Source organism: Hippocampus zosterae, chromosome 3 (assembly GCF_025434085.1).
Source record: "Hippocampus zosterae strain Florida chromosome 3, ASM2543408v3, whole genome shotgun sequence".
Lineage (NCBI taxonomy): Eukaryota > Metazoa > Chordata > Actinopteri > Syngnathiformes > Syngnathidae > Hippocampus > Hippocampus zosterae.
The window spans coordinates 24,519,657-24,536,618 of NC_067453.1; the positions used below are offsets into that span (position 1 = coordinate 24,519,657).

A 16,962-nucleotide genomic window follows, 5' to 3' on the forward strand; every position below is an offset into this window, starting at 1 on the left:
GTTGCATATCATATTTTTGACCATGTCGTATCATATGATACAGCATTCTATGTCATGTACAGTGTATCGTAACTTAACTTTATTCATTTATTTTTAATGTTATCATACCCTGGAGTGCATTGTATCGGACCGCACTGTACATCCCCGAAACTACCATTTCATATGTACTGCATTACATTATATTGTTGCGTGTTATATCATATGTCATACCTTACGGTATGATATCATATCGTATTGTACGGCACTGTACTGGACACTTACGATATCATACCATGTTGATTTAATCACATCATATTGTATCGTCTAGTGTTGTTTATTTGTCAGACCGCCATTCAATTCAACAGTTGATGTTTTTGAGGGTTTCCCCCCCCCCACCCCCCACACCCCCACACCCTGATGAATGCCATTTGAGCAGCTTTTCACATGAGATCAGCTTACATTCCTCATCTGGGCCCGTCTGATTTTCCACACCTGAATCATTCCACCATCACTCATCAAAACCTGTAAAAAGGACAGAGATTGTGGGCACACGTAATCAGGAATTCCGAGGGAGTGCAAGTCGGAGTCGGACCCCTGATGAGAGCTCAAATCTTCTCATAACTTTTCATATCTACTTTTCACACCTCGTATCTTGTCAAACGTAATACGTGCAGAAAGACATGGTGAAACTGGAATGTCTGTATGTGTGTGTGTATATATGTACCGTCATGCATCTTAAAGTATATTCTTCCATGCTGTATAATGCAGTACAGAATCATATCTTAGCATTCATCCATCATATGTTTGTAGATTTTGGAGTAATTAATGAATGCGTTACACCCTATCATATCCGTGTGCTATCTTTTACCTTGTTATATTTTAATAATAATAATAATACATTTTATTTGTGGGCGCCTTTCTAGAAACTCAAGGACACCTTACACCAAGCAGTTAAAATCACGAGTACAATGTTAAAAACAACATCAAATAAGATAAGAAAAAATACAACAAAAATAAATAAATAAATAAAATAATGGCTTTATGGTCTGAGTGAATAGGCTTGTCAAAACAGATGTGTTTTGAAGGTCAGCTGGGAGTGAGTTCCAAAGCTGGGGAGCAGAGCGACTGAAGGCTCTATTTCCCATGGTGACGAGGCGAGCAGGGGGGAAAGAGAGGAGGACAGAGGAGGAGGAACGAAGAGAGCGGACAGGCGTAGGAATATGGATGAGGTCAGATAGGTATGGAGGGGCTAGGTTATGAATGGATTTGAATGTGAGGAGCAGGATTTTATATTGAATGCGGTGTAAAATGGGGAGCCAGTGGAGATGTTGAAGGACAGGTGTAATGTGGTTTATGTATGGCGTGAGTGTGATAATGCGGGCGGCTGAATTTTGGACCAGCTGAAGCTTATGGAGGGTTTTTTGAGGGAGACCAAACAGAAGGGAATTGCAGTAATCGAGTCGCGAGGTGACGAGGGTGTGTACAAGTATAGCAGTGGACTGAGGAGTGAGAGAAGAGCGGAGCCGGTGGATGTTTCGAAGATGATAATATGCAGAACGAGTGATGTGGTTGATATGTGAGGTGAAGGAGAGGGTGCTATCAAGGATGACACCCAGACTCTTGACCTGAGGGGAGGGGGAGATGGAAGAGCTTTCGAAGGGAATGGAGAAATTATTCATTTTGTTTAGAGTGGATTTAGTGCCAATAAGGAGGAATTCAGTTTTATTGCTATTCAGTTTGAGGAAATTTGAGGTGAACCAAGATTTGAATTCCTGCAGGCAGTTGGTTAGGGAGGATGGTGGAAGTATGGTATTAGGTTTGGTAGAGATGTAGAGCTGGGTGTCATCCGCGTAGCAATGAAAGTGAATGTGATGTTTCCTGAAGATATTACCAAGGGGAAGAAGATAGATTAGAAATAGCAATGGGCCAAGGACAGAACCCTGAGGAACACCTGAAGTGAGGGGAAAGGGGTGAGATCTAAAACGTTTGAGCTGGATAAACTGGGTGCGGTCAGAAAGATAGGAGCGGAACCAGGAGAGGGGGATGCTGGTGATGCCAATGGAGGAGAGTCTGTCGAGGAGGATGGAGTGAGAGATGGTGTCAAAGGCTCCACTGAGGTCAAGCAGGAGGAGGATGGCGAGTGAACCGGAGTCAGCAGAGAGAAGAAGGTCATTGCATATTTTGAGGAGGGCAGTTTCGGTACTATGGAGGGGACGGAAGCCAGATTGAAATTGTTCGTAGAGGTTATTGGAGGAAAGATGGGTGTTAGTTGAGCAGCTACTGTTTTCTCTAGAAGTTTGGAGATGATATTTTATCATATCGGACCACATCTTACGGTTATACAGCATAATGTATTTTACACGACCACGAACAGCATCTTGTCATGTATCATACAGCACCAAACTGTATTGCAAGTGATCATGTTGTCTTGCATTGTCTTATATCGTATCCCGTCATCCCACTATTGTATTCTATTGTATTGTATTACAGTACATGACTGTATAAATATCACAATGAATCAAATCATATTGCATTGTATGGTATACCACAATGCACCAAACTGTAACCACACTTGACCACGTTTTATTGTATAATATGACACCATACAATATTTTTAATCATGTCCGATTGTATCATATACATTTGGATGTCATTGGCTATTTTTAAGTGAAAAATGCATTTTCAACTCCTGCAAACCTCAGACCAAAAAAACCTACAGATTTCCAGACAATACTGGAAGGAGCTGGCGGACGAAGGTCGTATCGGGTTTTTGCCTTTTGTCTGCTCTTTATTTTTTGAGTTTCCTGAACTCTAATGAGCGACCCTGATGAGGTCTGCAGCGCTTTTTCCGCCGACTTGCTTCTTGGAAAACTGACTAACGCCAAAAAGTTGGTGAGCTCAGTAGAAATAAAAGACACCATCTTGCTTATGCATCACTATGTCACATTGGAGCTTCTTACTCACCTATTAATAAGCTCACTTTCTGCTATTCCATGCAGTGTAGCAGTCCCAAGACTATCAGTTGTGTCGCCACCTCTTTGTGCTCGCCAAGAGCTGCTAAGGACATTCTGGGAGACAAAAAGAAAAGTTACACTGTACTCTTTCATCCTCACCCTTCATTATGCTGTGTCTTTGATATTCCCTCGAGGTGATGATTGTCCAGGCGGGAATAGTGTCATGACTCGGCTGAGACTGTCACTGAGTCACAGAAGACCCCTTTCACGAGTCCTCAATGCTGCTTTGAGTCTCTTTGTGGCACACCGCGGGATATTTTCGCGTGTGGCAACTGGGGGTGGCCCCTAGCAAGACATGAACTCCACCTAACTGCTCCAAAAGTAGACAAGCTATCATACATGAGGATATCACGTGATGCTATGTGATATGATGAGATTCAACACAATACTATAAAATGCCACGTGACACAATACAACACTGCACAACACTTAAACCTCGGGATGCTAGGCACAATTTTTTATGCTCTGTGTCATATTGTATCATATCATACATGGTAACTACATTAAAATTGAAAAACCACACACACACACACACACACAGTTTTATTATTTCCTGCCGAGTTTGGTACCTTGGTACCAGAATGCTTTGAAATGTTGCCTAAGTGTTATATGACAATTTTTGGCCTGAGAACAAAAACAACAAATATATGAGTATTTCAGCAAAGAGAGGGAGGATCACCCCCCCCACCCCCAAAAATGCACAAATGTTGCCAAAGCATAGTGTGTCGTGGGATATTGTCGTGTAGTATTGTGGAGACTAGAGTAGTGCATCGTATTTTATTGTATATGTATGAAATAAGATGAGTACAGTGCCTTTAGATCAGGGGTGTCAAACTCATTTTTGTCACTGGCCACATTGTAGTTACGGTTTGACGTGGAGGGACGTTATGAATTTTGGGAAACCATATAAATGTTTAATCACTTCCACATATTAAATACACAGCGCACAACAAATTGATGAATAACTAGTTTCTAAAATCGGAAGTCAAGAATAACGACTGTTATTGTGGATTACATATGACAATTTGAAATTTTGGTTCAGACTTTAGCAAGCATCATGGAACTTCACATGCTTGATTTGCTTTCGCGGGCCACATAAAATGATGTGGCTGGCCAGATCTGGCCCCCGGGCCTTGACTTTGACACCTGTGCTTTCGATGCAAGACACCGGATTTAGGAGTTTTTCTGCAGTTTTCCAAAATGTTTTTTTTTGTGGGGGGAGATAAGGCTGGAACACATGAATAGCATTTCAATTCATCGCAGGGATAAAGATGTTTTGAGGTGTGAATCTTTTGAGTTGTGAGCGTGCCATGTCGTATCACATAGAATGGTGTCGTATAACATCGGAATACTTAAAAGCGTGTTGTATAAAATCCCAGCGCGTCGAGTCATCTCATATTATTTGCTAATCATGAGGTGCAAGGCACGTGGAGCTCGGCAAGGCTAGTTGTACCCAAATTGCTTGAAGTCCCTAAGTGGATAACGTTTAACCAACCACAGCTCATTTTTCTATCCTGTCTTCTATCCCTATCTAGTGGAAAAGCATGGAAGTGGCACTACCGAAGACTCACAGGCAAAGGATGTTTTTTATTGCTTTTGACTTTGTTGTTGTTTTATTCTTATGTTAAATTGCGTTGTTTCATGTCATTTTGATATGTACAACTTCGCTTCAGTTGCGTTTTTTTTTATTTTTATTCTCTATCGATAGAGTCGAATTGAGAATACTGCAATGCCTTTTCGTAGTGCAATGGAATGATGGCTTATTCTATTTCTTTTACTTCTATGCAGAAAACAGACTCGTATTGATGGTGTTATTATTATTATTATTATTAATGGGTGGATAGATCGATGGATTGATGGAATATTATTACACAAATTCAGTCACCGTGTGTGATCCGTGCGTGCGCACGCAGATGGCCCCATGCATGAGCCGAGCCAAACGGAGGGGAACCACCCATGTGATGACGTCACAACGCTCTGACAAGCTGGTTGTGCCGGATGAAAAGATGGCGGATCAAGACGAGCCGATCAGCAACGAGGATAAGGTACGAATACTTTTTAATTTGTCAAACTAAGCGCTTTTAGGATTAGATGAGCCGCGGTTTTCTCAGGTGGCACTTGGCCATGTTTTGGACGTGCTTCGAATGACGAACGTGTTTATTTAACGAGCGGAATTCGCGGGCCTGCCTGCCGCCGCCACTCTTCTTATTTTTAGCTCAACTTCCGCTCATTTTAGCGAAGCTCCAAACGGAGACTCCTTGTACGGTGCTGGCTGAAAATAGGAGCCCCGTTGTCGTTATAAAATCAGTCGAGATAACATACCGCGCATTATTTCTCCGCGTTGCGCGTCGCTTGTTGTCTGTCTTGGCAAAGTTTTTGCAACGTTAGCTCCCGTAGTTTAGCATTTAGCCGCTCGGTGGCTAACAGCGAAACTGATTAACACGCCCTTTTGCTGTTTTCTTGACGCTTTTCTGTTTTGTACGCTTGCGGCCGTATTTTTTACACGATTCAAAATTTTGTGTCACCTCAATGTGCGTGTGTGTGTAGTTAACAAGTCACGACGTTTCAGGAAGTTGCTTGGAAGAGGTGCTTATGTGTTCATCGTCGAAACATAATTGTTGTGTACTTTTACGGACGTATCTACTAACCAACTGCTTTACTGAACGTATTAGCTCATTAGACAAACTGTCAAATACCTCAACCAACTGGTTTTACGAAATGTAATACAGCACTATTGCAGTTTTCATGTGCCTTTAAGGGGCGTGGCCTAATGAGTGACCTTACACTGCAATCGGATTGGCCGTTTTTTTTGTGAACTGTGATCTACAGCAGCTCCTTGCAAGTTGTCTCATTTTGTCTTTGTGTCTGACTATCTATTTAAATAAATGGTTGGAAAGTGCATCACACTTCTCTGCACCTCTCCTTGCTCATATGCAAAACTATCGTCTAAATTGTTCACGCTTAGCCCCTCCCCCCCACTTTACTGGAGCAGCAGAATATCGGATGCTCGCTCTTCACCAAAACTTATACCTGAAGATGGGGCTCGAATGTGGTTAGCAGAAGAATTAGTTAGAAAGAAGCCTCGCGTTGGTGATTGGCTGATTGCTGTCCGGCTTGACAGCAATCAGCAATTATATGATATTGTACTGTATTGTAGACCAACCGTTTTGTGTTGTATCGTCTTCGAGAAGTTTTCCGTCCCTGCCGTTGCATCCATCGCAACACTTGCCTTTTCTGCTACGAACCTCCTTCCGATGGCGTGCGATTTAGAATTGTCTGTCTTAAATAATATCGTGTTTGTTTTTTTATTGTGCCTGCAGAGTAGCGTGACAACCCGCGTTCTGGGATTCACCCGAAGAATTCCTCTTTGATGCTATTTTTAATCAGCGCAGCATGAGGCAGCAGGCGAACGGAAATCATTTTGTGTGTCATCATTTTTTGAAAAGTCCTTCATTCCTCCTTTCGAATCAGATAAATTGCTCAAGATTCATTCTCAGATCAGGAAGTTTGTTTTTTTTCCCGTTCGTCTGCAGCTGCTTAACGACCGGGTCCTACCTACCTACCTCATTCATATCCGTCTCTGCTGTCACACTCGATTTAATATTCCTCAATATTTTCATCAGACCTTTCAACGAGGCTGTCTGTGTAGATGACCTTACAAATCTGCTTTAAAAAATTGGCTGCAAACGAAGGCAAGATCAAGCTGCTTAAAAAGCGCCTTTGATCGCATTAGACCAAACATTGAGGTCAATTTCAGGGTGTTATTTGGACTTAAAACTCTAAAATTGCCTCAATGTGTACAGTAAACGTTGCGGAAACACTGATCGTTAGTAATGGTGAAACCTTGCGGTCTGCCAAAAATGAAGACTTATCTGATCAATGTTCGTTACAGTAAGTTGACCAGAATGCTAAACAGTTCTTTTGTCGAAAGAGGAACATTTAATGTTAAAAAAAAAACACGTAAACTCCAAACTGCTCGCAATAAATGAATAAATTGCTTCACGGAAAGCCAGTCTGCTGCTTCTTTGGTTCTCGTGTGAGTCTGCTGATCGATACCATCGTGCCAAATTCCTATATGGTACCGTACTAGAAATCCAACGTATCAGATGACTGAAGTATCAAACATATCCATCCCTGTGTCAAGTTTGAAAATCGATCTTATTCGTCTCAGCTCAAAAGTATCGATCTCGCTCACTCCTCTAGCCGGCACACGGCCGTCCCATCATAACACACCCCGGCGCTGTTTTTATGAGCTGCGTGGATCGGCTTTGCAAAACCAAGAAACGTCAGGCGGCCAACCCCACTTTGAGTCTTGGGTCAGTTTGAGTCTTTTTACCTGAGAAGGGAGTTTTTCCTTGCCTCCGTCGCCTCGTCTTTGCTTGTGTATGGGGTTCGGTTGGGCCTCGGTTAGTCTGACAAGTTGCTGCTGTACAAATAAAAGTAAATTGAATTGAACCGTCGCTTAATGTTTCATCAATGATTTCATAAAGCCTTCACAAACCGTGTCAGATATATTTCGTCGTTGTCCCACTTGGCTGCATTCGGCCATGCAAGATTTAGGACTCATAAATCCACCAGTTGTTATTCATGAAAATACATTTGAAAAGGTTCCAACTCAAGTATTTCTTGTATTTTTTTTCTTCATATTGCATGTTTTGAATGCAGCTTTATTGTTCACTAAATATCAAGGACTGCTCGTTTAGTCGAGAAGTCAACTCCAAAATGGTCTGGAGAATAATGTCTTATGTGCGCCTTTTCTAGTCTAAAAGCAGCATTTGAGAAAGAGCACAAAACTTAATGGGTGAATTTTTCCGGGTCTAGCTGAGTAGAGGCGCAGGTTGGAATCAACTGCGGGTTGGCCAAGCAGTGGCGTAGTTCTGATCTGAGTTGATACAAGCGTCGTCTTAGATTTGGTTTGACAGCTAGACATAAGAAAATAAACACATGGGCTGCTTTAATAATCCAATTTCTACTTTGCTGCAGCAATCTTTTTTTTTTTGCCACCATCGGCCTCTCATAAAATATTTGTCTGTCATGCAGCCAACAGACGCTAATTCAAATGGAGATTTTAGGAAAGATAAATCAGCTCTGCAGTGGCCGTTCTGATATTCAACGCACAAGCGTGAACCAACCAAATCTCGATTCAACACCGACCGCAGACCAACGCTCAGTCGGCAGGGGTTGTTAGGTGTGTCGCCACAAAGCAAGAATGTTCCTGGAATGCCTGTCAACTCTGGCTTCCACGCGTCGAGTTTTCATGTCGGCGCTTGTGAGCCTTCATTGAAGGATACTCAAAAACTCATTTTCACTTGCAGCTCTTGTCCCCATGGTCCCACCTCGTGGATGAAAAGCATTTTCTGGAATTGTTCTTAGTTGGCCGTGGTTCTTTTAGGAGAGCGGTCCAGTGGCGGAAGGCTTTGTTGTTTTAATTCCGGGCTCCAGCCGTCCACTTTCAAGGTTATCTTTTCGCAAGATACTGAACCTTCAATTTTGACTAGGTGGGCATTGTAAATGACAAACTGCTCTCAATGGCCATACCTTGTTAAACAGATCAAATTACTTCTTGTATTGCTCTTCGAAACAATACCGATATGGCTGGGGCGCCTTGCAACCAGACTTTAACTCACGAATGGTTAACCGGCGCTAACCTGAGATCACAACAGCAAACTCGACTTGGGCTGCGGGAAAAAAAGGTCGACAAAGTCAACCTAAAAAAAAAAAATAAATTACACAAAAAAACATTTCCCCGATGTTTCAGTAGTGTGCATGTCATCCATCCAGACACTTTCAGTTTATAATCGATTCTAAAAGGATTCAGTAGTGACAGCCTCAAAATGAAACCTGAATATCAAGTCCACATTTTGTTGAGAGAGAGGGAGAGAGAAAACCTTTATTAGTCTCACAATGGAGAAATTCCCAATTCACAGCAGCAAAGTTATGAAAGCAAGAAGTAGAACAACAAAATATAGGAGCTGCTGGAAAGGCAGCCACTCTCGCGGCGCCATTTTGAAGTCAAAATAACAAAAATAACACAAGACAACATATAGGACACAGACAGTCGTTCAATCTTCACCAATTTTCTGCATACACTTTGTTGTCTGAAGCAGTTATGGATGAAAGAGGAGAGGATCAAAGTGTGCTTTTTCCCGTGGATCAGAGACGTCATGCTGAAAATGTGCACACAATTGCTTTCAAATATAAAATCGGATTCATCAATGGGATAATGTCGAATTGTCATTTTAAAAACATTTGATCGCCGCAGTCCTACTTACAATCTTAAATGAGTCTTGCCCCAATACTTCGTATTAAAAAAAAAAAAGTTTAAAATCAGCTTAAATTTGTACTGAAATAAATATTGGTGACATTTTGCAAGAACTTTGTGACTCGGTTTGCACTCACTTAAACAATTGAACAAATACTTGACTGATTTCAAAACTAGTGAGCCATCTTTTTTTTGTGTGTGTGTGTTCACGTAATAATATGATGTGGTGATTGAACATTTAGTAACGGCCCTCCAAGTGAAGACGTAACCACCAAAGTGGCCCGCGACAAAAATGAATTTGACAGCTGTGTTTTAGATGAACTCCCCAACTAGTGGTGTGTTTAATCTGAATCTCTGACTTTTTCTTCAAATCGCCACTTCACACCAAAATAGCCAACGCTTTGATCTCCACCTCAGGCACACAACCAACAACAAAATGCTCTGACACACACACACACACACACCTCTGACATGCACCCTAACACCCGCGCCTTCCACCCGCACAGACATGCGAGAACCTGGCCGAGCCGTCGGGTGCCGCCAACGATTCTGTCAACTCTTTCTCGGCACATTTTCATGTCCTTATATGGTCGAGTGCCATGCGGGGGAGGGATGAGCCGTCGTCTTTTTGTCATGTGACCGAGAAACAGGATGTGTCGTGCAAAAGCAGCAGCAGAGAAATGTAGATGGGGAAATTCTGCGTGTGGAGACATGCCCCGTCTACCAACGTGAATTAGATTCTTTCCTCATTTATTCATTCATTGTCTTCATAGGAAAAACAAATTAAAAAGATATTTTACATGCGGACAGTGTCCAAGCTCAAGTCATAATGTTGAGCCCAGTGCCATTTGTCTAAACACTCCATTTTGTGTCTTGCCTGCAGTTGCGCATCGCAGCTGCGTTTATCATTCATGCCCCACCAGGAGAGTTCAATGAAGTTTTCAATGGTAAGTTTTCTGCTTTTAAAAAAATATATATATTATTGTTATTATCATTAGTTTACATCTGTATATAATGTGAGCAGCACAGTGGTTGACTGACTGGTTGGCATGAAGTGTGCTTTACATCTCTGGGGTTCCAGTTTCAAATCATGAGTCCAGCCCTCCTGTAAGACGTTTGCAGAATCTCGCCGTGCTTGCATGCATTTTTCATTCCACATTAAAAACCATTGAAGCTTCTAAAGCAGGCATGTCCAAAGTCCGGCCCGGGAGACAAATCCGGCCCGCGGTCGAATTTCATCCGGCCCTCGGCCCCTGTCATAAAATCAGTGCCGTCTGGCCCGCAGGTTGGGCGCAATGGAACACGTGTTGCATTGACTGAGGTCTCGTAGACTGGGGAGTGATGTTTCATAGAGTACTGCTACCCTCTAGTGGCTAAATGAGTAATAGCATTCACTAAATGAGTAATAGCATTTAGACACTAGAGGGCATCACTCACGAGTTAACAAGACATCACTCCGTGTTTATATTGACTGATATGTCATATTTCAAATAATCCTTGCAGTTGTGGATATGTGTATTGCTTGTTCATTTCCCTGTTGTTCGAGTCAAAGGTTTTGTGACTATTGAAAAGTCATGGTGATCCATTTTATGTTTCAAATCAATCAATTTGCACTCAGGAGACTTCTGTTTAAGAAAAAGTCAAGTGAATAAGCAGTTGCATGTGATATACCTGTTTCAAATGAACCAAAAGAAATTCTTAAGATTGTTGAAATAAAAATAAAAATGGAAATGTGAAACAGACTGCCTTACTAAAATTTGTTGAACAACATTGTTGTTCAATGTAAAGAATGTCAGCCAGCCTGACCTGCAATACATATCAGTGGGTTTTGGATCAAATTTCTATTTTATTTATTTTTTTATTTTTTGGGTGGGCATCAATTCTACGCAGATTTTCACTACTCATGGGCTGTATACTTTTCAAGAAACCAACCTTCTGCGGTCGACCCGTTACTGCATGTAAACGCGATATTACGAACACGCACACAGACACTCATTTATTTATTTTACTCCCATTACACCCTACTCCCCACTGGTGGGGCACCCTTGGTGTTGATATTTTAGTACCGGTGTTGTAATGTTACCAAAAAAAAAAAAAAAAAAGAAACCGCAATATTATGGTGTACAGCTCCGACTTTTTTTTTTCCTGTGCACCGTTAAAACTCTATTACAGCAGCAAGATGTGTTTCGCCGAGTATTCTGACTTATGGCCCATACATGCAGTGGTTGATAGCTGCCGCCGGTCAGCCGAGCCTGCACGGACAGCTAGAAGTATCATGAAAGCTTCATCCCGCCATGATAAGAGGCTGGGGGGGGGGGGGGGGGGGAGCATTTGCATGCATTTGAATTTGTCTTATCTCCCCTTGACAGATACACGCAGCCACACACGCTTGAACTCAATCAATCCCCTTGTCGCCACTCGGTCCACCGTGATCTTTATGGGATTTAACACCCCGTTCCACTCTTGTTCATTTGCTCTGAATGACTCGCCCTCTCCCCCCTTAATCCCTCCTTGTCTTCTTTGCTGTGTTTGTAGATGTCCGATTGCTGCTCGACAATGACAATCTCCTCAGGGAAGGTGCGACGCAGTAAGTGCTCTGCCGCATGGCTGCGTAAATTGCAATCTGGTCGAAAAGTTCACGGGTTTTTCTGTAGTTAAATTCTGAAACTCGTCTTTTCTGCATGCTGAGTTTCTCTGCCCGTGGGATGATCAGATCGGGTGGCTGAATATCTACGGCCACTTTAAAGCGAGCAAACTACGCGGCCCGAAATGGAAGCAGCGGTACATCGAGTTCTGTCTGATGCACAGATTTGTATTAGCTTCTGTGCATCGAACAGAACTCGCTGGATGTCACCGTTACAAAAACAGAACATGGCATTGGCCCGGCAACATAAGGGGGCATGGTAGACCGTTTTCCGCATGTCCTTTCTTGACCTGCATGCTAAATTCCCATTACAAAGCAGCCTTTTTATCAAAACGGCATTGATAATGCCCTTGTTATTTCTGTTGTGTTTGGTACAAATACTGTGCTGTGTTTCTTAATTAAAAATGCATAACAATAAAATATTAGTTTTTCGGGGCTGTAACGGAGCAATCGCATTTCAGTTAATGTCATAAAATGCTGAACTATGGAAACGCAGCTCACCTTCCAAATGCCAAATAATATGGCACAACCAACCTTGAATCAAAAGCAACTGACTTGTTGGGACTGGTCAGCATTCAGGCGGCATTGTGCAGTAACCAGATGCAAAAGAAAAGGTGTCCTTGAGAAATCAAACACGCCTTCATTTTTTGTCACAGGGGACTGAGTGTAGGTTATTTGGAAAGAGAAGTCAACATTTGCAAAGTTAAACGAGATATTAATTTGTCATTTTCATTCACTTATTTTTATTCCTCCTCCCTTTGCAGTGCATTTGCACAGTACAACTTGGACCAGTTTACCCCCGCGAAAGTTGAGGGCTACGATGACCAGGTGACTTAAAAAATCTTTTTATTTTATTTTTTTTACTTCAATACATATTCTCAAAAAGATTCAAATCACACGATTTGATGGCTCGCAATTCTGCCTTCCATGACATCATTGCGTTTGGTGGCCCTTGTTGATTTGTGGCTGAGCAAATGCTCAGCAACGCCAGCAATGATTGCAGAGATGTTACGTCTGTGTGTCATCATGTCTCAGCGTTCCCACTCCGTGCGTTCATTCCCCCGCCGCCCGCGTTCTCGGCGGCACTGCTGAAGTGTCGATGTACATGACGACGTGATGGAAAGGCCGTTCCACAGTAGTTGTAGTGCCTGCTTCATTTATAGGCCACGGCTTCAGCGAAACAGTATCATGTAAAGTTTTTTTTAAAAAAGCATAAATTCTTCATGATGTTTTTTTTTTCTCATTTACAAGAAAAAATATGGATAAGACAAAAGCAATATTCTTTTGAGAAAACTATTTTTTTTCCTCCAAGGAAGTGAGGGGAAAATATTACATATTTCAGGGAAGAAGCTGCGTGTACTGTATTTGTGAGAAAAATTGTGTATGAACAAATATTTTCTTAAAGTAGTATATTTTCCATAAAAAGGCAATTTATTTGTGAGAAACAGATATTTTAGTTGAGTGAACTTTTTTCTTGAAAACAAAAAATAAATAAATATGTTTATTTATTTATTTTATATATATATATTAATGTTGTCCACAATTTAGCTTGAATATAATAGACAAAATGATACCCCCCCCCCCACACACGCATAGAAAATATTAGATTTCTGCTGAAAGTTGGATGTTTATGAGATTTAAAATGTGTATATATATCATTTTCCAGAATTTAAAGGGGCGGGGCGTATTTTTCTGAGATGTTAGTTTGCCAGTAAAATGGTATATATGTATTTACGAGAGAGATGTCTTTAATTGAAATAGGAAAAAAATTCTAGCTTCCTGTGATTTAAAAAAAAAAGTTGAACTACTGTATAAAGTTTAATGTTTTCAAGACAAAAAAAAATTCACAAAAATGATAAATTCATAGAAATGCGGTCCTCGTTGACAGGTCTTAATCACAGAGCACGGGGATCTGGGGAACGGTCGCGTCCTGGACCCCAAGAACAAGATCTCCTTCTCCTTTGACCACCTGAGGAAGGAGGCCAGCGACCCCCGGCGTCACGATGTGGACGTCTCCATGGAGGAGTGGAGGAGCGCCGTGGACACCGCCGTCAGGGCTTACGTCAAGGAGCACTACCCTAACGGAGTCTGCACTGTACGCTGTAAAAAATACAATTTTTAATGTGTTACCAATGTTTTTCTCCTAAAAGCAGCCACACAATATTTTATTATGACCACCCTTTGTAAAATTGCAGCTTTTCTCAAAATCTACTTTTCATACATGAAGCCATCGTGTCCTCCAAAATATGTAAAAAAAGATTTCCCCCCCTCTCAGATTTACGGCAAAACCATCGATGGGCATCAGACCATCATCGTGTGTGTCGAGTGCCATCAGTTTCAGCCAAAAAACTTCTGGTACCTTTTAATTCTTTTCTTTACTCAACAGCAGATCGGACAAAGGGCACTTTGGGGTGGCTTCTTTCAAGATCCATGTGTCTTTTTTTTCGCTCCTTCTGTGTTTAGGAATGGACGCTGGAGGTCAGAATGGAAATTCACCATCTCTCCATCCTCCACCGACGTGGCAGGAATCATGAAGATTCAGGTCAGTGGACGCCTCAGCTGCTGTCATTGGCACTCTCGCACCCACTTACGGTGTCCGCGTCCACCCATGCAGGTTCATTACTATGAGGACGGCAACGTTCAGCTGGTGAGCCACAAGGAGGTGAAGGAGACCATGTCCATTTCTGTGAGTTCCACCACCTGGTCCCCCACTTCTTAATCCAAGCAGGGAGTCTATATTAATAATAATCTATATCCACTTATGTCTTTCCAGAATGAGGTCACAACCGCAGAAAGGTTTGTCAAGATCATGGGGGCCGCAGAGAGCGAATATCAGGTATGTGATCACAATGCGCACACTTCAAAATATATATGCAGTGGTACCAAGGTGTCCTATCGAGTTAAGAGTTGTTGGCTCTTTTGAACGAATTTGGGTGGGCATGCTTCAGATATACTGCTGCCTCAGTGAAGGAAAAAAAAATGCAATTCGGGTAGCACCATAAATGTGCAAAATGAGCCACAGTTACCGTTGTACTTTAAGCTGTTTATTGATCAGGGCATACAAACAAATTTTAAATGGCGACATCTAAAGATAAGTAACAATGATGAGTCAATGCGTGCACTGCACTTGCTAAGCACTGAACATATCTAGTCAAGTCAAGTCAAGTCAACAGTATTTATAGAGCACTTTCAAACAGCCATCGCTGCATACAAAGTGCTGTACATGGAGCGATTTAACATATACAATAAACAGTAAGACGAATCAGTAATAAGTAATAAGTAATAAGGCGGTAGAAAGCACCAAGCAGTAAAAACAATAGCAAATCTAAGTCATGCTGAGTCAAACGCCAAAGAATACAAGTGAGTTTTGAGGAGGGATTTAAAGATGATATCTAAATGCTAAAAAAACAAAACAGCAGTGAAGCATGTTTTTACTCCCCAAACTGCAACATATGCGACTTGAAATTGTGATGTTAATTATAATTTGTCGAAAAAAATTTGCCTAGCCCTCAAAAAAAATCAGTGAGATTATTCTTAATTAAAAACACATACATGTTCGCTATGGCAGAAACTGGAACAGATTAATGGCATTTCAAATGGCTAAAAAGTGAGTTACTGTGTGTGTAGTCGTGAAACAAATAAAGTGTGTTTGCCAAGGCATCACAAATTGTGGGGAGGAAAAGAAAAAAAAAAGACTCCAGTAACACGTCTTTTGTTCTTTTGTTGTCCTGCACAGACGGCCATCAATGAGAACTATCAGACCATGTCGGACACTACCTTCAAAGCCTTACGCCGCCAGCTTCCTGTGACACGCACCAAGATCGACTGGAACAAGATTTTGAGCTACAAGCTCGGAAAGGAGATGCAAAATGCTTAAAAAAGAAGAAAAAACTAACTGCCCTCTTTGTCTCTAACACACACACACACCGACATACACACAAAACAATGTTGCATGACTGGATAGTAGTATTTGTCTTTGTACAAAAAAAAAAACTAGAGAAGACAAAGAAGATGCAAGATGTCAAATTAAGTCATTGGATGTCTCCTTTTATTGATGTTCCTTTCTTTTATACATACACAAGCGCGCCTCCCTGCTTTAAATCAGATGTTATATTGGAAAGATATATACTTGACATAGGAAAGAAAGCAAACAAGAAGGCAGCAGGCAAAAATGTATGCAAAAAAGCAATTATTTGTAATTAATTTCCACACAAAAAATAACAATTGTGCTCATTGGCAAAACATTCGAACCCCCCCCCCCCCCCCACTTCCTTTTGGGGGAGGCGGGGACTTTTCCACTGCTTGTCCTGTTTTTCTCTCTCCTGACAGACTGTACGGCCTCATCAGTCTCCAGCAGCCCGACAAGCTTCACTAACTGGTCCCACGCTGCATCGAGTAATATCAAAAATGACAATAAAAACAAGTAAAACAACAACAAAAAAGTATCACTTCTCCTCCTGTGCTTATTTTTACTTGACAGAACCCGACCGACTGTATTATATGACAAAAAAAAAGAACAAGACACTGTAATATATATACATATATATATAACTGTATGACACATCCTCTGTCAGTGTGGTGGTTATTTCCATGACATCATTGTAACTCGGTCACAGTTATGTTGCATTAAATAACAAATTTTCTATCCAAAGACTCAGAATTTCTGGTGTTCTATCTCTGAAGATTTTTCTATTCACTGTGATCTAATGTAGATATTTGGAGTCCGAATGAGTCATTTTAAATGCCACAGTTTGGCTTTTCAAACAGTCAATACTGTAATGTTGAAAACATCAGCCCGATAATAAGCAACGTGTCAAGCACTTTCAATGAAGGTAATGTCAGGGGTTTTTAAATGTGGTAATATCTATTATTTAAGACATGCATTTACTTTTGGGGGGGGGGGGGGGGGGGGGTTAATATTTGGTTGCAAGCTGGCTGCATGGGAACTTCTGGAGTCCTTTCACCTAAAAATGTTTTAAGCATAAAAATGCATTGTGCTTTCACTTGACGTTGCTGAGCAAACTCAGAAGGATGCAATAGATATTAGTAAAAAATATATATAC

At 41.4% G+C, this 16,962-nt stretch overlaps 1 protein-coding gene and 1 long non-coding RNA gene across 2 annotated transcripts; one reads left to right on the forward strand and one right to left on the reverse strand.

Moving 5' to 3' along the window:
- Positions 1–403: 403 nt before the first annotated feature.
- Positions 404–5,649, reverse strand: LOC127597901 (uncharacterized). Its single transcript, XR_007961801.1, has 3 exons — positions 5,519–5,649; positions 2,944–3,047; positions 404–501 (listed from the first exon to the last, which is right to left on the reverse strand). It is a non-coding gene; the product is annotated as an uncharacterized LOC127597901 (long non-coding RNA).
- On the forward strand, positions 4,890–16,550 carry LOC127597888 (F-actin-capping protein subunit alpha-2-like). The gene is made up of 10 exons (XM_052061250.1): positions 4,890–5,038; positions 10,139–10,202; positions 11,791–11,842; positions 12,664–12,727; positions 13,788–13,994; positions 14,175–14,254; positions 14,363–14,441; positions 14,514–14,585; positions 14,673–14,735; positions 15,636–16,550. Exons 1-10 carry the CDS (start codon positions 4,907–4,909, stop codon positions 15,774–15,776), a joined length of 954 nt encoding a protein of 317 aa, XP_051917210.1. The 5' UTR covers positions 4,890–4,906; the 3' UTR covers positions 15,777–16,550.
- Positions 16,551–16,962: the final 412 nt, after the last annotated feature.